The sequence below is a fragment of the Grus americana genome, chromosome 7 (assembly GCF_028858705.1).
Source record: "Grus americana isolate bGruAme1 chromosome 7, bGruAme1.mat, whole genome shotgun sequence".
Classification (NCBI taxonomy): Eukaryota; Metazoa; Chordata; class Aves; order Gruiformes; family Gruidae; genus Grus; species Grus americana.
Genome location: NC_072858.1, coordinates 24,482,758 through 24,506,136, shown reverse-complemented (window position 1 = coordinate 24,506,136; position 23,379 = coordinate 24,482,758). Strand labels below are relative to the sequence as shown.

Below are 23,379 nucleotides of genomic sequence, written 5' to 3'. Positions count from 1 at the left end.
ATCCGTTCCACAATAATATTCTCAGGGCTTATGCCCAAAAAGCAAGCTGCATGTAATTACTAATGGAGGCATTCACCATCTCTATGCACATTTAAAGGAACAGAGAACAAAAGATTCCTTTTAAATCTGATTGAAGAGACTGGTATAAATTAAGTCTCCAACCATAATAACAGAACAAAGAGATTATTCCATTCAAATCAGAAGCTGATTTATCACTTATGTAAAGATAATTCCTAACAGAAAAGCAAGAAAGAAGTTTATGATGTGCTTTTGTTATTACAAAATAGCTTTCTGTCTGATTAATCATTAATCACTCTTCTCCCTGTCCCTCCTATGCACACACCCTAATGGGTTTTATCCACTTTCTCAGAGCATATGGCCACCGTTCCCACAATATGGTAAATTATCCCTAAAGAAATTGCAGGTACAATGAAGTAGAATGTTTCATTTCAAAAAAAAAGAAGGAAAACTTCTATTATCTTGAAAAACACACTCTCTCCTAATACTAATCACAAGTTTCTACTACACATAGACAAGACCTAGAAATGTATAATGAAAAGACTTATTCTCTCATGAGATCATCATGGCTCTTCTAGTACTCCCATTCACTTGTCACTAAGTTTTTGAGTTCTGTAGAGTTCAGCTGAGCTGCTGTAAAAACTCATTTCTTTCAACTTAAAGATATTGCAATACAATAAACTGGAGGTGGGAAGGTGCGGATCTATACATATTCCATCATGACAAGTTACAATCAAGAAAAAAATTCAGAAAGTTACTACAACCCCCAGTGCCATCTTTTGTGCTGTGCATAAAATTCTACAAGGAAAAAAGTTTACTTTTTCCTTTCTTCTCCATCCTTTTCCAAGATACATAAATACATAAACATAAATATTGCAAGCTATTTTTTCTTTCAAAAAAAGATAAACACTAGGCTGTCTTCAACAACTCACTCTTCTGTTGTATACCCTGAGATACACGAAAGTCAGCTATGCCAGAAGAAAACTTAGTAAAACAGCTTCCTCATCCCTACCTACTCTCCACAAGAGATGATTTCTCCTCATTCTAAGTGTTTAGCCATATATTTGATTTTTGCTGCTGCAATAGTGACAAGGATTTCAAGGCAGGGTGCATTTTTCAAAAATTCATTCATATGAGTGATTTCCAAGCTGGTGGGTTCCAAGTGTTAGTAGGCAATTCACAGCCTGTCCACACAAAACACACAGGTCTTTCGGCACAGCCCTGCAACCCCAGGCAACATCTCACCTGACAGAGGCCCATGGATATGCACCCAGAACTTACCAATTGATTCAGGTGATGACTATTTCTTCATCCACTAGGATGAGATAGGACAGCTGCTTACAGCTACACTAAATGCAACTCTTCCACAGTTGAGTTTTGTTCGGTTCATTTTAAACTTTATGTCACTGCCTAAGTACTGGTTCCCCTTGTTTTGTGAGTAATCTGTGTGGTTTTAGGTGTGTCTAGATGGGACAGGCTTCAGATGGTGGTAGTTTAAAAGACTGACCACTTTAGCAAGTGACAAAAACCTCTGACATGAATGACTGTTTGACCCAGTGCTATATGGTGTTGTTCTCATCAAGTACAACCTCCAGTTAAGCTTAATCTTTTCTAGACTGCATTTATTTACTTTTAAAATTAGTGTTTGGCCCTGCTCTATTTATCAGAAACATCTGATAACTCATGACTACAAGACAGGATATATATATAAGCTAAGAGACCCTTACTGGGGATTACCCTGTGTGACCAAGATACAGAAAAATGTTATATAGTTTCATAAGCCTCCAAATCTCAGTATATAAACAAAAGCATATCACAGCATCCACCAAGTATACATTCTTGAGAAATATGATAGTTAATATAATAGAGAATAAACCAATTTTCCCCCATAAAAAATATTGTAATAGGAATTGGATTCATGTAGACACTTATGAAACATATAGATTCAAATACAAAAGGACAGCACCTATAGCATGGAGGATGGAAAGACAGAAGCTGCAGCACCACCTAGACAAATGCTGGCCTTCCAGAGCAGATCTCTATTCTGAGAGACCTCAGCCACTTCATTTATGACCAGAAGTGTCTTACAAACCTTTCATTGTGAGCATTTCACACAAGTGTCATTTTTCTCAGATGGCTCAAGCTCTGTCAAAATGATGGATAGAAAAACAGGATAATGGTCAGGCATTTGGTCTCAGGTAAAGAAGGTCAGATCTTTCAGAGCATTGACCTGGTTCAACAACCCAGCCTCTGAAAAGCCAACATCTCCTTGAGTTGCTGATCCTGTTCCAGTATTTAAATTATGTGTAGTTCGAGTCCCTTGTCAGATTCCCCTCTATTACCTTAATTCTCATGCACAGAATTACTTCCCTATCTGTCCAACTCAGCAGCTTCACCCATGATACTGTTGGCATTTGGCAGAGCAGCAGTGACTCTGCTCTGAAGCAGTTCTCTCCACTGTTTTGGACAGAAGTGACAAGAGTGGGCTATGCCTCTACTGACAGAAAGCCAGAATCCATACAAGGCAGTAGGTGAACAGAGTTTAAAACATCAGAGTAGAATTTGCTTTCTCTGTTTGGCAGTAATATAACATTACTCTGAACATAAATGCTTGTAAATTCACTACTTGAAAGTAGAAATTTTTCTCCTCCATGAAATGAAGTTATTTTATAAAATGCGTGTGATGGGTTTAAGTTTTCTGCATCATTATTAGTCATATTTGATAGAAATCCCTCTTTTTTTAAAAAAAAGAGGCTAAACATCTGATGAATGTTTTATTAAAAATATTAGAAAGCCACCATATGGTTCATTTCCTCCCAGTGAAGTTTGACCAGTTAGAATTCAGAATTTCATTTCATTGCCCACTAAAATAATCACATATTTAGCAAGCTCCAAATTATTCCCTGCCTGTTTGACTTGACTATTTTCCCTCCAACCAATTCTGTTGTCTTACAGTGTTACATCTTTAGCTAGAAGGAATACCAAACCAAACCCCAGCCCTCCCATACGAGACATATCCACTCCAAATATCAGCCAATAAAAACATTAAGATCTTCAGTTTAAAAAAGGACCGATTTAGCACATTATTAATCTTGTGATATTAATCTGAAGCCTCTCCCTCAAATTCTTGGCTCCAGTCAAAGGGGGTTTTTTGTGCAAAAAAGCTTTGCCACTTACATCTACATGCACAAGTTTTGCATGGGCAACATGTACCTTACCTCACAGTTGAGAAATTTTATCAACTTATTTCAAATCCATTTGAGTATTGTTCCACAAAGCTATCCCCTAACAGAGTAGGGGACACAGTAGAATTGAACTGTCACATATTGGGAACCAGTACTAAAGCACAGAAGACCAAGTCTTTGGTATTTACCATGGGAAAAAGACTAACTTGTAAAGATTTAGTTATTTTATTAACTTCAACAATGACTTGGACGTTCTCTTACCTAGGATTACCTTACAATTAGGTTCTGACATGGAAGCATCCCTACAGTAGGTTTTGTTGGGTGGGCAAACTTTACATTAAAAAAAGCCATGAAACTTACAGTGGCTTCAGACAAACCTTAAAATACAGCACATGCATTTCTGACAGAAAATACAGAAATGCATGCTGAATGATAAACTGAAGGAAAAGTTCTCATATAGACATCTGTAGTCAAGTTACCTAAAAGAAAGACTCCCTTTTAACTCATCTAATAGTCTTAATTTAAGACTCATCTCTATCAACCTCTGTTCCATCATGGATATAGTGTATTGTGTTAACTCCATCTCAGGAATGTCAACAAAACAAATTGTTTAGTTACTGCATACAGGTCCTTCCTCATAGCCATTTTCTCATTTCCTAGCCCATTTCCCCACACAGCATGTCTCCTAGGCCTTGCACAAGAGCGGGTCTCAGCACATCAAACACTGCTACCAGCAGTTACTCACAGATACAGTAGTTACATGAATTAACTATTGCACCTTCCAAACTGTGGAGTACTTACTATAGGCTAGGGAGCCAGAGAATGGTCCTGCTGTGTGTGACAAGTTATCACTTAAAAACTACTCTGCTGGTCAGCACTTACCATCACATACACTTTGTGATACTCATGCTACACAAAGAACCCTGAGCAGGCAGCAACATAAAGAGCTAACAGCTACATTACTGTCTTGGTTATACCAAGAATTCCATCTTTGCTGTCACCTGCGAAGCCACCAGAAGGCTCACAGTTAGATAATCTGTATGCACAAATATTCCCGCTCCTGTGAAACCGCAGTTTCACAAATCACCTTTACACTTCAAAATGATGCACTGAAAACAGCTTTAGGTAAGAAACAGAACTTTAATTCTGTATTTTTCCTAATGTAGTCAAAGCTGTATTGTACTAGAGCAGGGCATCTTCCTTGTAAGTACCACCTCAGATTACACCACTTCTATTTGCTCTTTTTGAATTAACACCGAAAAATAATTCAACAGGCTTTCATTTTATCTAGTTAGCAGGCAAGAAAAGAAAAACAGAGGCTTCCAAATCAGTCCAAAATGAAAGAAGAGCTGGCATTACCAAGCTGCAGAAAGAAACTAATTCTGTTTCTGCATTTCTCTAATAAATGCTACTTTATCAGATCAGGTTTCTTTTGAAAGGAAGCCGGGGGGGGGTGGGGAGGATAGCCACACAAGTCAGTGACACACGCTAAACTCAGAAAGGCAAAACATTATTCTAAAGTTTTCCTTTCAAGGAAAAGTATTTCATACACTCAGGCTTCACACCCTTACAGCCAATATACCTATTACATCAGTTCATTGCTGCAGACTGATTGTTCTTCCTAAAAACCAGAGTTTCAGCTAAAGTCAGCAAAAAGCACAAGTATTCCATACAGTACATCCTGTAAAATTCATGGAATCACAGGAACCAAGAGTTGTAGTTGCACCATAGTAAGCTGCAAAACCTCAAAGTGGGAAGTTATTCCAGCAGTAGCAAGTACTATGGCCGAAATCTGATAAACACATCACATACATTAGTCATCTTGACAGCTTCTTATACCCACAAGCCTCACGATTTCAGTGCATTAATACATCAGTTAACAGAGACATATTTTAACTGTATGTAGATATTTCATTTTAACGTAAAGCCTGCTGGCAAGGAGTACCACTTGTCACAAATGACTTAATTTTACAGGATTCAAAGTGAGGAAGTAACATCTGATGTTCAAAAATGAGCTCAGAGTATCTGTAAATGAACTTAACAGAAGTGAAAGGTAAGTATTACCAGGTAATTCTTAATGAAATGCAGGAGTATGAAACATTACAGCACTTTCTATATCAAGCAAGACATTTCTGCCTTACAACAGTTTGCTATTCTTTTGGTGGAGTTGGTTATAAAAGCACTAATACAACAAAAACGCTTCAAATCTATTAGTCGCTTGCACTTCTCTGACTGAGATGTCCATGGTGCAAATACTTGGATCTTTAAGAGACATGCTATGTATAAGCTGCTTCCAAGAAGTCGAGAGATTCAAGCCGATTTTCAGTCACCTTTAGCTTCCCAGAAGTAAACAGTAACTCACACTCGAGGCTATGTAACAAACAGAACAAAATACAACTCCAAACTTCGCCTAGAAACCGCAGGTCTGTCCCTCTTCGACTCCTGCACTGATAACAAACTGCTAGCCTTCATCAAATCAAAAATCAGGATCCAATGCCTGGGAGGTTTGGGGTGGGTTTTTATTTTAGGACAGGATCGCACCAAGTAAGCGTTTTGCCTTTTATAGTGCACACACTTAAGATAGGAGTTTCCAAGACAGCAAAAAACCGCACAGCGTATCAGAGACATCCGTGAGACGTTTCAGGGTGCGCTCCGCACTGTGTGGAGAGGACGGTATAAACAGCAACAATTGCAGTACTTTACATGCACTTTAACGTGATGTAGCTCCTCAGGTGAGGAAAAGGCAGACTTCCTCAGCCATTAAGATGGTGAACAACTCGCCGTGCCGGACAACCCATTGCTCTGCAGCACGGCTCGCCGAGCTCCTTCGCCGGCCGGGGCGGGAACACCCCAAGGCGGCTTCCAGACAGGAGCCGCAGAGGTCCAGAAAGCCTCCCAACTTAACCCCTTCCCGGCCGGGGAAACCGCTCTGTTACGAGGCGCCGGTCCGGCGGCCAACGGCCGGGGCAGAAGGTCCCGGCGCACCTGTACGCGACAGGCCGGGGCCGGCGGGCTCCGCGGCCGCCAGACCCCGAAGTTGGCCGCGACGGCCGAAGTTGTTCCCGTGAGGAGGAGCGGAGGCGGCGGGCGGGCCGGCCGCCGCTACTCACCCGCACCAGGTTGCTGACAGCGGCCTGCACGGCCGACACGGGAGCGGTGAGGTCCGGAATGGCCTTGCCGTCCACCTCCCCCTCCTCGTGCATGATGACCAGGTGGGAGATCTGCTGGGCCACCGGCTCCAGGATACTCTCGATGGTACGCGTGTGGAAGACGGGCATGGCGGCGGCGGGGCGGGGGGCCGGAGCCCGAAGTCCGTACAAACTCCTGGTAAACTCTGTCTCTGTGGGCTGGAGCCCCACAGAGAAAACCGCGGCCTCCGCGCGAGTAGAAAAACGAGGAAGGAGAGGAAAACAACCAACCACCCGCTCCTCCCCTCGCCCCTGAGCGGATTGCAGAAGCCCAGAGAAGCGGCTCCCCGTTCAGGCTCGCGGAGGCAGGACTCGAACTCGCTGCCCTCCTACCTCACCCTAGCAGCGCCCACCCCACACTAGCACCGCTCCTCAGCCAGGCGGCGGCTTTTCAACCACCACAACCTACCCCTCCCACGGCTCCCCGCCCCCTCGGCCGCCCTCGCCCAATGGCCGAGCCAGGACCGCCGCTCCCAGTGGCGCAATGCCGCGTCCATCAACATTCCAGCGCCTCCCTCCCGCCCCCTCCGCCCCGCCGCCTTTCCCGCACCATCCTCTTTCCTAACCAAGCTTGGTTGCGCGGGCGCTGGTTTCCCAGCGTTGCGATGACGTCAGACATTCTGGAGTCCATATAAGGAGACGATTAAAGCCGGGGTGCCGGGATAGTGGTCGGGGAACGAGGGGGGTGGCGGGATTCCTGCGCCCCGCCCCTCCCACGCCCCGCCGGCGGGAGGAGTTCAGTCCGTTGGGCTGAAGCGGGCGCTGCCCGCGCCGCGGAGCTCGTCCGGCGGGGTGCGTGTGGCTGGGCATAACTGGGAAAGGGGGTGGTCGAGGGGAAGTGGCGCCCCTCGCCCGCTCGCCCTGTCCCCAGCCACCGTTTCGGGACGCTTCCTGCGAGCAGCGCTCCTCACGCCGCGGCCGCGACCTGTTTCCCCCCGCGGCGACCGCCGCCTTCCGCGCACGGGCGCGCGCTGTCCCCACAGCCCTCTCCGCAGAGCGCCCGCAGCCAGCACGGCCCGGCTCGGCACAGACCGGCACGCCCCGGGCGCGGTCCCAACCGCTTCCGCCTCCCCCTGAGAAGTGGCGGGAGGCGGCGGCCGCTTCCCGCCCGCGCCCCGCCTGAGGGGGAGGGGTGCCCCCGCGGCCCTGTTCCCCGCTGCTTCCCCCCCCCCCGGCGAGGCTGAGGGGATGCGGCGGGACAGCGGCCCCTGTCCCGGCAGCGCTCTGTCGGGAGAGCTCTTAGGTGGCTTTGTGAGTCGCCGCTGCCTGGGGTCAGTGCCGGGCGGTGGCGGGGCGCTGAGGCGGCGGCGGGCCGGGAGCGCCAAGTAGGGGGAGAGTGAATCTGGGGTTGCGGTGGTTACCGTTATAATCTCTGGTGATAGCAGCAGCACGGCCGCGGGAGCTCCTTTAAATACATTTAGGTGAGCGACGTGGTTTTGGGAAAAGGACTACAAGCCATAGCAGAAGAGTAACATAAATTCCCGCCTTCCGTAGCGCTGATGTTGGAGCAGGGCTGCCGGTGGCTGCTCCGCCGGGAGTGCAGTGCCACAGGCCCGCTGCTCGGTAGCGGAGGCAGCCGGCCTTCTCCGGCTCTCGGCCTAGGGTCAGCGGGCTGCTCCCCGCCACCTTGCAGCCTTGTTATTTTAGAGAGTGCTGTCCTGAGGCCTCCAAATACCATCACTGGTCTGGATAAAACTTGGGGTGTGAGCTCATGTGCAGTGCTATGCAGCCCGCTCTCCGGCGCTGCCTGTGCAGTGTCTTATGACATTGGTAGTGCTCGTTGTAATAAAATAAAGCATGTACTTCTTCCTTTCCTTGATAACATGAGCACAGTTAGGTTTGGAAAATTATTACTGGCTTTTAGGTATTTTTCTCTTTGTCCTGGTGCTGCTATTTTAAGCTATAAATCAATGTTCCTGTCAGACTAGCTTTCACTCCTAAGTGTTTCCGAGCAAACAGTATAGTTTCTGTGCAGTGTTTGAACACAGCTGGTCCTACCAGCAAACACAGGGGACATATAGAAAGAGCAATTAAATCAGTAAGGTTTCTGGTGTGCACAAGGATCTGTCATTATAACTTCCAGTACTGGAGATGTCATTGTTGGAGCCACAGGGATAGTTACAAGTTGTAGGCCTAAAGAGTTAGGACAAACAGATTTTGTGCAGGGTTGGAAATCTTAGCAACACCTTTAGCTCTGAATTTCTTTTTTTATTGTTCTTTTAGTATGCTGGAAAATGTGTATATGTGTGTGTTTATTTAATCTGTAATGATAGAAGTCAGACGACTAATTTCCATGTTGTACAATCCAGTTTTGTTTGGAAAGAGGTATACCTGTAGGCTTGATAACAGATAATCAAATTATGTTACTGGCATTCAAAATGTAATTAAAATATCAGCCTTTCAGCAGTAATGAGTGTATTAAGTCACTTGAACTATGCACCATGAGAGTATTTTACATTGTTAGCTATTGGCTATATAGCATGTACTTATCGTTTCTAGTATATGTATTCCCAGCAGTGCCTCTTTAGCATACTATGGATCAGTAATAATGAGCACACATAAAAATCCTTCTGGAAAGTAATGTGCAGCAGCTGGGAATTGCAAAAAGCAATTAGTCGATATTATGAACTAATAATCTGCTAAATTCCATTTTGTGGAAGTATGCAAGCCTAATAAACCATGTATTTATTCATTTGTGGGACTTGCACATAAGCTAAGTTCTCTGATTAAAAGTAATTCCTTTAAGTCTAGGATCTTGTATACCGAGTTCTGGCTGAAATACGCATGTGTATGCATATGTCTTAATGATCAGATAACACTTTTTTTTTGTTTATAAAAGACTGTCTTGGTGGCTGTAATAGATATGGTTACTACAGGCAAAATAAAATATAACACAGATGGACATTTCTGAAAGTTCTGAAACTTTACTCATCTACAGGGCCAAAATATATGTGTTTGTATTTGGGGGTATCTTGGTATTAAGAGTATGTTTCACTACTTGGGTTATATTGGTGTAATTTTTGCCCATGCAAAAATCAGTTTTTATTGTCTACTACGTGACTGTACTGCGGGTCCATCACTGAAATTCCCTGCTCGCTGTTGCTGTGGCTACCTAATTTTTGAAGCCACATGTGGCAAAATTCCGTGCAATTAAAAGCGATACATGTAGCACTGCTTTTTGTTTGTTTGTTTGTTTTCTTTTTAAGTACTACCTTTACAGTGCTTTCTCTTTCCTTTGCAGTATTCAGATCTGTCGCATTGATGTCATATGAATTACAGCTTTACATCAGGTACTTTTTTAAAAAAATCAGTTTCTTTTGCCCTTTGCACTATTCAGTCTGTAATTACACATTAATTATGCTGCTACTGTGAGATTGCTTCTCCAGTTTATACAGTTTCATTAACTCTCCAGGTCCTAACAGATGGTTAGAAAGTAACAATAGATTAGATCACAATATTTTCTATTTATTGAGCCCAAGGTGGAAATGTATGAATTCTTTTGTCCTCTTTCAATGTGGTATTACACATGCAACCATGGATTCCCCACTGAGAAAAAAAGATATGCTGAACGTCCTTTTCTTTCCACACACTCAGAATCTTAGTATTGTTAAGAAGCAGTATCTATTATTAGCACAACAGTGGTGACTAGCATCTCAAATAAGTTAAAGTGGTTACAGTGAAAAGATTAGCTTTTAAGACACTCTTTCCATGTCTTTTACTATTTCATAAGAACTCAGATGAGTCCAGTTTAACCCATTTCTGCAGAGAACTTGATGTCAGCAGACTCTTCTGCTTCCAAAAATCTCTGTTGACTTTAGGGCCATAATGTCTCTCTGTCCCAGATGACCAGATAATAAATTATCCTTTTCTCACATGTGATGAAGTCTTTTAATGAAGCAAAGAAATCCTCTCTTTACTTCCACTGAAGGGAGATGTATGAATACAGAAGTAACAGGCTTTGGTAGAAAAAGGGAGAACACTGTGTGCTAACAAACAATACAGCCTCTTCCACAGTATCTTTGGGAGACTTCTGTATCCTGCGGTCAGAGTGTATGGCACTGCAGCTGCAAGTGGCAGGAGCAGTAGAGCAGAACTATTTTCAAAGAGTTCATGAACTTGCAGTTGTCTGTAATTATAAGATGCTTTACTAGTATTAATACTTCATTGAAGTGCATGTGTCTGGGTAGCTCTGAGCACTAACCTACATTTTAGAGTAGTTATTTTCAGTATTGGGTACCACAGCAGAGAAGGATTAGGTTTTTTTAGGCAAATGCATTTGGCTGTGCTTAATCACTTTTCCCTGGAATGATCTGATGTTGTTCCTTTACTGTACCAACTTCTAACTTTTCTGAGTAACACCTGATTAGCTGCCTAAGAAAGTTTACAGAAATACCGTATTCATATATTGCATCAACTGGATTGCATTACTGTCTTGATCCTATGAAAATTTAAGCGTATGGTGAAATTTAAGGATTAGAGTCTCTTTTTATCACCTTCTGGAGAATTGCACGCTAGTATTGATCAGTGGATATAGACTGTAAGATCAATGCATTCTGCACTTCACTCTTATCAAGTCATTAACTTTGGGTAATCTAAGCAGTAAACACTGGATGATGAAGGGTTTTTTTGGTTTGTTTTTTTTTTTTTTTAAAAAAAAGATACTTTTTTTTTCTTTCTGTGATAATGTCTGCCTTAAACATAAATTTTAAATTTGTCATGGGTTTGTTGTAGAATGGTATTGCTGTATTGATAGCTCTAGTGTGTACGTGACTGGCACAGAAAGAATACATTTCACACCTAAGAAATTACAACCTACAGGAAAGAAAGCGCAGATTAGGAGGTTTGACAGTGTAACTTCACCATAATAGTCTGTCAATGTGCCTTGCCATTATAAAGATGACTTCTGTCATGAAACTAGGTTAGGTCATGTTTAGTTCTGGGTCTTGGCTGGCTGTGTTCTAGGAACTGCAAAGACCAACACTTCAGAATTTTTCTACAGTGACTCATCATCAGTCACTATCTGAGCTAGATGGGAGCAGCCTATTAGGATTGGAAAATTCAAATCACAATTGCCAGTCATCTCCTCAACACTAACTTTTTTTCATCACACAACGCTGCTTGGTTCCTAGCTGCCTTTCTATAGGTATGTCATGTTGTTAAAACATAGTGGAGCTTAGATCTGCAGAGAATGGTGCTACCAATTCATTGTCTCCTTCAAGGAGTTTCTTGTCAGAAGTTCTACACACCTATGTAGCATCTACTGGGAAACCAAGAGTGCAAATTTTGTTTATTTTTTCATCTGAGTTACTGTGCCAACTGCTCTGAACTACACTGCATTCTTAAGTGGTTTATCATGAAGTAGCATGACAATTGTAACACCACAATTCAAGGAATATTTTAAGAACATAAAACATGTAGGAAAGAAAGATGAGCGTATTAAATATATATGAATGCTTATTCTCTAAGTTGCTAACTAGGAATGAGGTTCAAAAAAACAGATTTTCCTACTTTTCTTCTGAAAAATTCCAGATGAGAATATATTATCATGTATATGCAAGGCATGTATGATAGTGTATATGTAGTTAAAATTACGCAGTAAATGCAAACAAAAAATCTTTCTACTCTTGTGGCAACATTACTATGAAACTATGATAGAGTTTGATTTTTCAAAAGGCAGCAGTTTTCAGTAGCTTGACTCTGTGATTGGATAGATGAGTACCACTAAAAGGAAAAAAGAATTGAAGCCAAAAACCTGTTCCTATGTATTCCACAAAGTATCACATTTACTATGGCAGTGTTATTCTAAATACAATTTTTAGGCAATGAGAGTTGTATGCTAGTGTTCTGAGTATATGTATTCTGGCTCAGAGCTTGTCAATATAAATGAGTATCTGGCAAACAATCGAAGTGCTTTATTCACACTATGTGACCATTTTAACAATCTGAACAGAGACATTAATTTTACCAATTTTGGTTAATGTTTATGGTCATGTCACATATAGGCACAGAGAAATTGAGGCAAATAAACTGAAGATGTTAAATCTGTTTAAGTTAAGAATATTAAACCTCATGTGGTTATTGTCATTCAACTTTAAATGGCCTTTGCCACACTGATTCTTTTCTAAGAACATGGTTTTTGGGAGCAGTAAGACTTGTGATCAAGCAGTTTACAGAGCTGTTGTATCTACCAGCTGAGATGTGTTGTATGATTTTGTATATTTCCTTAAAAATGGGAAGGTTGGTTTAAATCACTCTTGTTGATCAATTTAAGCTTCCCTGTTTTACTTTGCACTGAAATGGACAGATATCTCAGCTGAGATACATACAGTAAGTTCTCCAATTTTTTAATCTCCCTTGCAAGAACACATCTTAATATTTAGTCAGTTCTTGATTAACTATTTTTTGCATGTAATAATATTCAATTCAATTTATAGGACACCTGTATCCAAATCAGCCTATAAGATGGCCTATGCAATACTTGCATTTTTTTTGGCTACATGTTTATCTGTGCCTGTTTCAGCTGTGCAGGCTTTTCCTCCCTCCCTGTAATATTAGATGCTTGTATGTATCAACTTCTTTCGTAGTAGTTCCTCATATTGGATTTAATTTACCAAAGTATTAAAGCATGCGTGTATTGGTAAGTATAAGATTAATCTGAAATTTTAAGTGTTTTGCTGGTTTGGAGTCTCATAAATTATTTATATCCCTACTGCAGTATGAACAGGCTCAGCCGTTTCTGCAATTTTGTGTATGTTCAAATTCACCACAAAGCCAAAGCCTTTGGACTGGCCAAGACTTCTGGAAAGCCACTGGCTAAAATTAAATAATACTATATTTAGTAATAATGAACTCTTTGAATATATGCATGTATGTAATTGCTTTTTTACTGGATAGTATTGAAGATCTTTAACTCTTTCATAGATTCTTTATGGCTTAAATCATTATCTTATTTAGCATGCATACTAAAGATTTGTGACTTTTTTATTAGTAGATATAGGAGTTTACTGCTATCAGCAAGTACTAAACGGCCAAATTATGCAATACTTAAAAAAGAAACTGCTAGATAAATATCTGTATATATGTATAAACTCCTTCCACATACAGTGGAAATATAAATCCACAGAATAAATCACATTGACATCCTTTTGAGTTTCTTATCTGTGCTATAGTCATTAATTCATCTTGACTAAAACTCTTCTTAGTGTCCCAGACCTCAGAGGAGCTTCAAGTAATTACAGTAAAGTAACCTAATACAAAAATACTTCCTTCTTCCTGCCCTGAGATCCTGAACCTACAGTTATTTTCATATAATCAGACATTGTACTTGCAGAAAATTCAGTAGGACTCATTGTAAGATTGCTCTATGAATGTATACATTTTGTTCTCTGTTCCTCATAAAAATGCAGTGGTGTCACAGAAAGGACAGTGTATATTCAACTGTGCCACTCATAGGTTTAAAGATCATTAGGATTGTTTTATACTGTTGCAAAGGGAAGAATCCAGAATTACATTGATCCATGCAACACTTCTGGGCTTGAAAAAACTGTCCTCATGACATGTTATGTCCATAAGATTTGTTTTAGAATCTTTTTAAAGTGTACTGAAAACTTGATCATCTTTCTCTTAGACTCCTCTATAGCTACATTCATAGCTATTAAGAATTAAATTGTGAATCTCTTACACATAGAGAAGATTCCTGTGCTTTGCCTTACTTTCCTGTAGGGATCAAGTGTTAGTGGGCTGGATTTTTGCCCCATTAAACAGGTGAGATTACCCGTGTGAGTATTCAGAGATAGAAATGAGAGGTTCATAAATCCTGTCCTAAAGGAGCTTGGCTGTAAACTATTTGTTCTGTTAAAATATTTTAAAATCATGTTCCATATGATATCATGTATTCAGTCCAGTGACAAAAAAATAGCACTTGAGTAATAAAAAAATTAACATTTTTGAAACTAGCAGATGTTTGGGTTCTGCTGTCTCGGAGCTGCTGGAAGATGAGAAGCAAAAAATTAAGGGCTACTAAGTTGGGTGCAGCTGCCTTAAAATTTCAGGGGTGAAATGAAATTCCCGTTTAGGTTTTGGGCTCTGTGTATAGAAAAATGCCCCTGATGCCAGGCAACAATCTTTTCCATGTGAGTGTGTCATTCTTTACTGTCTGCATTGCCAATTAAATGTGGTACACGGTGGTAAAGTGTGTGCAAACTGCTGCCAAATGAGGGTCAATAGCCGCAGCAATGTCACACTGTGCAAAGCACGCTGCGCTTGTGAAACATTTTCTCCTGAGACAAACTTTCTCCATTCGTTACAGTTTCCCTCACAAAGCAGTTAGCCAAGCCCATACTCACATTTTTCACTCATACTGTATTTGATTTACATCAGCTGAAGGAAATGGTAATGTGCAACAGTGACTCTGGAATTTAAACAGAAACCCACAAGGGATCTCCGCACTGCAGGCCAACTTCCAAATATGGGAGAAGCGAAGCAGCCGTAGTAGCCTGGGAAGCCATCCTCAGCACAGCAAGGGACAAAATAGTTGGGAGTACATGAGCTTCTTGGAATTTGTTCAGAAAGGTAACTGCTGTAGTGCTTTAGTCAGAATAAAGGAATGAAATACAAATACTGTGATGGCAGAAAGGAGCATTGTTAAATGTTAACTGTCTAGGGCCTAAACAACAGAAGTGCAGCTTTTTTTTCCATTCCATTTTTCAGTATGTAATAGTGCACTTACCCCAAATCCAAATGTATTGGCAAAGTATGGGTACACCAATCTGTTGGGTTTGCAGATTTATCAGCAAGACTCGTAAGAGGAACACTTGTGAGAGGATTAGTGGGGCTTACTACCAGGTCTGGTTGAAATTCTGCCAGAACAGACTCTCTGAACAGAACTAAATTCACCAATATTTAGACCCCACGTTCTACAAATCCTTATTCAAAGGCTTAATAAAGGCCTTTAATATACATTTAACATAGGGCAGACCTTTAAAAAAAAAAGCTCCAAGAAAGTAGAGGATCAACAGATTCTAATTACTGCTTGGTAGAGTCACTTGTATTTAGGTGTTGCAGATTTTTGAGGCTTCTGACATCCATAAGTAAGCGGTAGCTGCGTGTCAGCCAGGCACATAGAGAAGCAGTGGCCTACAGGCCAAAGGAGTACAGAGCCAAACCAGCAAGGGCAAGTCTGACGGAGTAGAGGGCTGCAAAGTGGTTCACATTTCTAGCAAGTCACTGTTTAGAGAACACTTTGTAAGTGGTACCCTTATTAGCTGCTTTGTAGACAAGGTTTAGGACCTTTTGATAGGATGAGGATAAATCTGGCTTTTGGAAACAAGGAAAATGAAGCCAATGGCTTGTGAATTGAAATGCCATTAGAAAAGCCCTCTTAGGGAGGTGGGCTTTTTATGAAAGGAAACAATTTGTAGGCTGCTTTCCCTTACTCATTGTGAAAGAGCTGTGAATTTTCTAGGAAAATAACTCAGGCTAGAATGGCTATGGAAGAGATAGAGTGCTGCTTGTCCTGGGAGACTTCGTTAATATGAAGGTGGAGGTAGAAGATTCTATTTTTCTTTTCAAACTGCCTAAAGGAAGTATCGTGTATCCACTTAGTAAAAGAGATTTTATTGCACTGTGTTTCAAACTTCTGAAACTGACTTTGCTATCTGAACAACAATTGTATATGAATGTCTGTAGGGTGGTATATTATGGTGATATATATGGAAGTATATTATTTATATGTCATTAGGCAAAAGCATAAACATTTCTCTCTGCAGGTTCTAAACAACTTCTCATGTGCCTTCATGCATTTCCTCTACTGCTACTGCCAAAATAAAGATACCATGTGCAAGTTGTAGTGTGAAGGACTCCTAAATTTCAAGTCACAAGTCACTCAAATTAGGATTGTAATGTTAAAATTGAGTCATAGTGATTCAGCTAAGGTGCAATCAGTGAAAGATTTAGTAGGAGTGCTACTAAATTACACCATTAGCTTTCAGAGCTGTCTGAAATAGGAAATGTTGCAACTTTGATAAAGTTGTTTCTGTCTAACTGCAGAAATTTTGTACTTTATTCTGTAAGATGACATCGCTTTGGCTGCTGTTTGAAGGATGTATTTTATCCCTCAAAAGGCTTAAACCCTAATGCCTGATTTGGTTCTGCTTTTCACCTTCCAACCCTGTACGTGATGATGGAGTCCAAAAAACTGTGAGGATGTAAAAGACTCTCCCTCACAGTACCTGATTAAACTGTTCAGTCTTTCGTTAGAGATTAAAAAAATAAATATGTGCTCTCCATAGCTGTAAAAGACAAAATAAGGGGTTCTGAATGTTAAGTGCTTATACCTTCAGTAGAGATATATTTTCACTATATCATGATTAAAAGATGCTAATGATTCCAAAAGTTTCTGTGGAACAAAGTTCAAAAATCCAAAATGTTCTAAAGCTATTTAAACAAATTCACAGTAGATAATCCCATCAGGGCCTATTAAACACAGAGACACTATTTCTAGTTCAAGAAGATCCTCAGCTTTAAATTTTTTAGCTGGACATGTGTACTTTGGGAATTGTTATTTTATTCTTGCCTCACTTCTGTACTCTTTCAAAATAGACATCTATTAGTAGTTGACCACTGTCAGAGCTGGGACAGCATGCTAGATGACACACAAGGTCTGACTGTACATCTTTATGTTGTTTCTATAAAATGATTCTACTCTAAAACCTCAAATCAAGAAAGGAGGACCGAAATTGGTGTTAGGTTAATGTGAAACTTCAGGGTGATGATGTGTGATGCGAAAGAAACTTACTATCTGCTCTTGCTGTTACTTCCTCTTTTCTGTGTGACTGAGTTTTTCTTCTGCTAGAATTGGCTTGTCTCTGTTACAACAAAGATACATATTGTATAAACACTGCACTGTTCCTATTTCAAAATTAGTGATAATGTGAGGGAAAACAACGCGTACTGCATCATCATGTCCTGACCCTATGGACAACCGTGGACACAGTGATCCAAGAGGCACAGCTGCCGATCAGGTCATGGGGTGGGTTTGCAGCTAGTCATGTGGCAGAGACTGCCTGCTCGACAAACCTCTAAGCCGCATGTGCTTTTACCACTCAAAACATGAGCTGTAAAAAAAGGAAAAAAAAAGTACCTGTATTAAAGATACCTATTTGTGTACTCCCAGGCACCTTATTTACATGCTTATGACACTCTGTGAGAGAGATCCTTGCATCTCCTTCATGTAAGCTGAGAGTAAACTTGTGGCATCTCTCTTCCAAAAAAGAAGCCTGGAAACAACCTCCCATGGCTTCACGCAAACCTATTTTCATTCCGGTTTCTAACTGTATCTAACTAACAAAGCCTAAAAATTCCATGTGTCTTTAATTAGGTTTGCATTTCTCTTGGAGACTGGGAGAGAGGGCAGAGAGAACATAATGCAATAGAAACCCAGGGAAAATTAGATCTGGAAATGAGGTAAAGAAAACAGACTCTGAACAAAGGACTGAGACAGGGAGAAAATTTCTTTTGGGAAAATCATATAAGCATTCTATGGACAGGACTGCTTTGAGTATCGGAGAGCTTTCATGAAGGGAAGAGAATATTTTATTTTGCCCATTAAATGACAGTGAAACTTCCTTTTAGCAAAGGAAACAAGGCTTCTACATTTTAATTTCAAAGTAATAGTAAAGGGGAGGAAGAATAAATATGAGTTCAAACTGAAGCAAAACATTTTAAGAAATCCCCCCCACATCTGAGTAGCTACAGTTCGTGCATCCACAGCACAAACCCCTTGGGAGGTCAGCTTCCTTCAGCTCCCATAGGAAACCAGTACTTCTATAGCTTTCAGGAAGATTTAAAAATAGTATCACTAAGTGTATTTCCAAATGTGACAATCAGTAGGGAAGGCCCTACACTGTGCTTGCTATTGTCTGTAAAGCTCCATACAGGCAACGTGTTTCTGAGAGCTGGTTGTGGTACTTGATGGCTACAAGTTGTATCACCTCGGCACAGTTGCTTTTGTAAGCTTGCAGCTGAGAGGGTCCTGGGGATAACACCGTAACCTTCACTACCGGACATCTGAGTCTGATTCTCCTTTTAGCTGTCTAGTTGCAAAATTAATATCAGCTTACGATCTGAAGTACAAAGAAAATCACAGTTCATGGATTTGCATGGCTCAAGCCCTAAAAACAAGTACCTTTCAAGTGGTTATAGAAAGGGCCTCTGGAGCTCCTGGCTCTAAGAGTCTGGGAACCCCTTTGATTGCATGTCAAATGTCCAATGCCAAGGTGAGATATAAATGTTAATCGCCACATGTTATGGTAGGACGTAAACCTGTGCAAGAACAGGTGGCATTACATGACGACTTTCTTACATGGATGTGAAAGAGAGATTATTATGCTCAGGACACCAATCAGCTGGGGAACACAACACATAACATGGTCTTTGGATTTGTGGATTTGTATTTGTGCATAGGCTTTACTTAAGAAAATTTTTGTTCCATTCCAGACTAGCAAACAAGTGTCATTATTCTTCTAAAAAAAAAAAAAAAGTGAATGGAGAAGGAGCACAGGTATTTCTTTTAAGAAATAGTAATATCACAGATGACCTATGACAGTGCAAAAATCCAAAGCAGTTATGCTGATTATAGTAGTGAGAGGCCTGTGTTTACTTTTTTCACACAGCCTTTAATAGTGGGTACAAGCAGATAAGCTCAGAGATGCTGTATGAGTAGGAGACCATGACCTTTGCATTGAAATCCTGCAGATCGTACTGAATCATGCAGTGGTCAACACCACTGTAGAGGGAAGGAGGAAGTGTAAACACTCCGTCCTGACTGCTGCCATTTTACTCTCTCCATCACCCACAAAGCGAGAAGGAGCAGAGTTGCAACCCAGGCCTGAACTTGGCTTGGGTCTCTAAGAGAACATTAGGAAAAGAGCAAATAAAACTAAAAAAAAAAAGAGCCCAAAACCAAACCAACCAAACAAAAAACCAAAACCCAAGCCAAAACCTAACCCACAAATAACCCAATATGCTGAATCTACATAGCTTAGATTCTGCTCAGTGTCTCTCCAGTTGAGGATTGGAATGGCAGGAGCTGCATAAAGGCAAGAACTTGGGAGGGCCAGGAGTAAAACAAGAGGGAGTGTGGACATGCAGGGAGCAGAGAGAGAACTCCCTAGTAAATCCAGGACCAGAAGAACAACAGGTGCCAGAGGCCAAGGGTTGAGGTGCCTTGTTACAGAAGAGCTATGTAAAGAATCTTGCCCAGCACCTGTCCATAGTGTCCTGGGCTTGGTTGTTCTGTGATAACATCTAAAGCTGCCAATATGTATTTTAAAAAAAAAAAAAAAAAAAGAGAGAAGAGAAGAGAAGGACAATGATAGTGACAGTGATAGTGATAATGACATTAATTTGGAAAGAATCATTTAGGAAAGATTCAAGTCTGGGACAAGCTGAGACAAAAAACAAAAGGAGTCCTAAGGAAAGAAGTAGCCATTATGATAAAATAATTGGATTTTTTACTGAACAAAATAACTTAAAAGTACATGCAAACATAAATTGAATTATATTTAAAATGGTGATAATTTGCTATGATCAACTTTGAGCCTGCAATATAATATGTTAAATACTCTTAAGTTACAGCTTACTTTCAGTACATTTGAGGGTATGGACACTGCAGGAGCACTCTAGGGAATTAACCATGCAGCTGATAGTACTGCAGAATGGAGAACTGTGCTTCTTCCCTCCAGATCCAGTATGTGGCTTTCCCACCTCACCCAGAATCAAAGGACTTTCATTTCTTTCTACTGCACTGCTTCCCCTTCTGCTCTCTGAAGGCTGAATTTCAAGCTGGGTAATACATGGGAAACAAGGTAGCACTGTCCCCCTGGCCTGCAAAATTAGAGATGGCAGTTGACACCTTAGAAATGTATATTCTTGCAGTTGCCACAGTCAGAAGATAGTCTTTACAGTAAGAAGAGGTAATTTGGCACTACTGCTAATGCTACTGCAAACATTTCCATGTGCATGGAATGCTCCAGAGCTTTGTGAAGATCTCCAGGCTGCTTCTCTTTTTTTTATTCCCAACTAGCACCCTACAGCCACACTAAGTTCAAACTTCTTAGTATTCCAGAAGCAGACAAAGATATTTTTATTTGATATAAGAAATAAAAGTACTTCCCATTTACATTTTTCTAGGAGCACAAATACTTACACAAACTTTTTGTAGGAAGGTAGCAGCTGTCATACAGACCAGCCCACTAACCTGTCAAGTCCAATCAAATTGTGGCCTGTCCTGATACGTTCAGAGGAAGATGTAAGAAACCCTACTTAGGAATTCCCACCCAAGGTTGAAAACTGGTGGGTTTTTTGACCCCTGTAATGTGGCAGTGAATTTCTCCTGTTACTTGTCTTGTAACCTGAAAGGCTAAGCAAGCTCATTTCTGCCATGAAATACTACATGCTGGGTCAGAATTTATATGCATGCATTCCACTACATAGGAAAATCCCACTAGGGTAGTTTTTTTGCAGGTTGCATGATTCACATACTGGCAAAATGACATTCAGAAATATCTGGACTTGCAAAACTGCTGAGTTTGCAAAACTCCCGTTGTAGTCTATAAGAAATACAGATACAACACATAATGATTTGACATCATCAACAGTGAATAGTCCTATCTTTTTGCTACCAAAAGTTACTATTATTGAGTAACTGAAAGTATTGTTTAGCAGTAATAGCAATATCAATTTATCTGCTGGTAGATTGATCTCCCTATATTGTGGATGTTCTGTTTTCCCTGCAACTAATGGTATTACTTATATCTGTCAATGCTCTTTGCAAGTTTATTCAGCACTACATAGTTTTCAAAGGATGACTTAGATATTAGCTAATGTGTAGTACTCTCTTCTGAGAGGCTGGCATGGAATAAGGCCTTATTTTAGAAAAGAAGGAACTGAGACTAGTTAAAAATAAACATTTTTTCATTCTTTAATAGTGCCTGGGAATTGCTAAGTCATATTTTTAGGCTTAGTTTGTGTAGGGTTCTTTTTGAGCCATTGGAGAGCACTGTTTCTGTGTGCTTTTATGTGATTTGATATGAACACAGTAATTACACAATTGAATGCTGATTGCCTTCTTACTCTTAACACACTCAGGTGTGTTAAGAGGTGATCTCAGAGTTAGCTTCCCAGTTTAATATATTACGGGGTTTAGCCTGTGATCTTGAATACAGTGCTGAATTAGCACCTGAGTACACTGTTGGTTCTCTTCTGCTGCTTCTGGATATTCTAAACTAATTCTTTTAACTTCTCTAGCTCCAGTAATATACACAGCCGAGAATCCATTCTCTTGAATTCTTGACCTTAGGTGTTAGATTCCAGATAGAGATGATGTGATACTACTTATGTCTTGACAGTCTCTTTTCCTCTGCACTCCCATTCTTGAAATGTTTGGCATAGTTATAGCTTCCTTACATGGGGATGATTTATTTACTCTGTGTAAGTAATGTATGCATTGTAAGTCTTCTGCATGTCTCTCAAATGCTTATAGGAGTGTTTGAACATGTGGGAGAATACTTAATATTAGCTACTAGTTCTATATACACACACAAAAAACAACCCGTGGAGCTTGTACCTCAGTCTTTTGTAATTTCTACATAAGCTATCATTTCACCTGGACTTTTTAAGTACTTAGCCCACTTTGCAAAATTTTATCCAAGTCCTAAGTATGCAAGGAAATATCTTTGCTGAAATCCTTGTCTCACTGAATGAAGTAGCAGAACTCACACATATTTCAACAGAGCAAGGAATTTACCCCTGAACTTCAAAGAACTTATGTGACTTGGAAAAATATCCATAAACTTTTTTCCCATTTGAGCATTCTAGAGCTTTTCATTTTGAAGAAACTTGCAGAATTAATGCAATAGAATTATATGTTTAGGTATGTGCACATTATTCCCAAACACATTCAGTCTCGACTTAAACTCTTGACAGTCCAGAGGTGCTCCTGGATATTGCAAAGGAAGCTGTGAAGCAGAGCAGGAGCTGCCCTTGGACTGTGCACATAAACACTCTGAACATTACTTAGTCTGTTTAAAACTAAATCCAACTTCTTGCAGCAAATAAATTGCTCCTGTTATACAAGTTCCAGATACTAGCTCAGCTATTTATGTGGTCAGCAGTGTTTGACCACAATAAGTAGTGATACGGTAAAACACAGTGCTCAGTCTCTGCTAGCTCACCCTTTTTGTAGTAAAGTGATTAGCAAACTGCACAGAGGTTGGCATGCATGAAGTACCTTTGTGAAGAGCCACAAAGGAATAAGTAATGTATGGGAGGCTTTGTAGCTATGATGGAAGTTAGGGAATATCCATTCAGTCATGAGTGTGGTTGATGAGTTTTAACATCTTCCAGAGTCTCCAGAGCTTTCAGACATGCTGGGAGATGACAAGCAGCTCATATGGGCCTCTGAGACAGAATTTATATAGCCTGTGACATTCCAACATGCTTTTTGGTAACAATAGTCTATTACCATTACAAAACTGCTATTGGCATTCTCCTGAGAGGTGAGCTATCCCCTTGGTTATGTTTAAACCCCAATAGGAAGTGCCTCAACTGCAGTTGGGGGCAGTGCCATCCATTCGCTGACAATTTACAGAGCTGTCACAACATACAGGGTAAAGCTGTAAACTTTTCCTAGCAGATCATTTATCCCCTCTCCCCTAGTAATTCTAGGAATAGTCTGCCCACTTCATGTGGGCCACTTTTGATTTTCTATTTGCTGAAGAACTGGGCATACCAAGTAGTGCTCAGAAGGCTAGCAGAAAGACAAGTATTTCTTCTTGCAGAGGAAATTGTATATAGTTACCATGAAAAAGTTAGTAAGGCAGTGTAAACTATGATTTTATTTACATGTTGCCATGTGCGAAGACACAAAGACCGTGTCTTTATTTGGAATTAGGCCTGCAGACACTGATGTAGAGGAAACAGTACAACCT

At 40.7% G+C, this 23,379-nt stretch overlaps 1 protein-coding gene and 1 long non-coding RNA gene across 7 annotated transcripts in view; one reads left to right on the top strand and one right to left on the bottom strand.

Moving 5' to 3' along the window:
• The window catches only part of VCL (vinculin), a 63,396-nt gene extending 56,638 nt beyond the window's left edge, over window positions 1-6,758 (bottom strand). For 3 of the 6 annotated variants that reach the window (XM_054831739.1, XM_054831740.1, XM_054831742.1), the window contains exon 1: window positions 6,314-6,758. In XM_054831739.1, coding sequence (XP_054687714.1) covers window positions 6,314-6,481 — 168 coding nt within the window. In that variant the 5' untranslated portion in view covers window positions 6,482-6,758. The remainder of the gene's footprint in view (window positions 1-6,313) is intronic. The other 3 variants (XM_054831741.1, XM_054831744.1, XM_054831743.1) reach the window with 2 other exon arrangements.
• Window positions 6,759-7,193: 435 nt separating this feature from the next.
• Window positions 7,194-23,379, top strand: part of LOC129208967 (uncharacterized) — a 118,888-nt gene continuing 102,702 nt past the window's right edge. The window contains exons 1-2 of the long non-coding RNA XR_008577935.1: window positions 7,194-7,812; window positions 9,633-9,681. This is a non-coding gene — a long non-coding RNA (uncharacterized LOC129208967). The remainder of the gene's footprint in view (window positions 7,813-9,632; window positions 9,682-23,379) is intronic.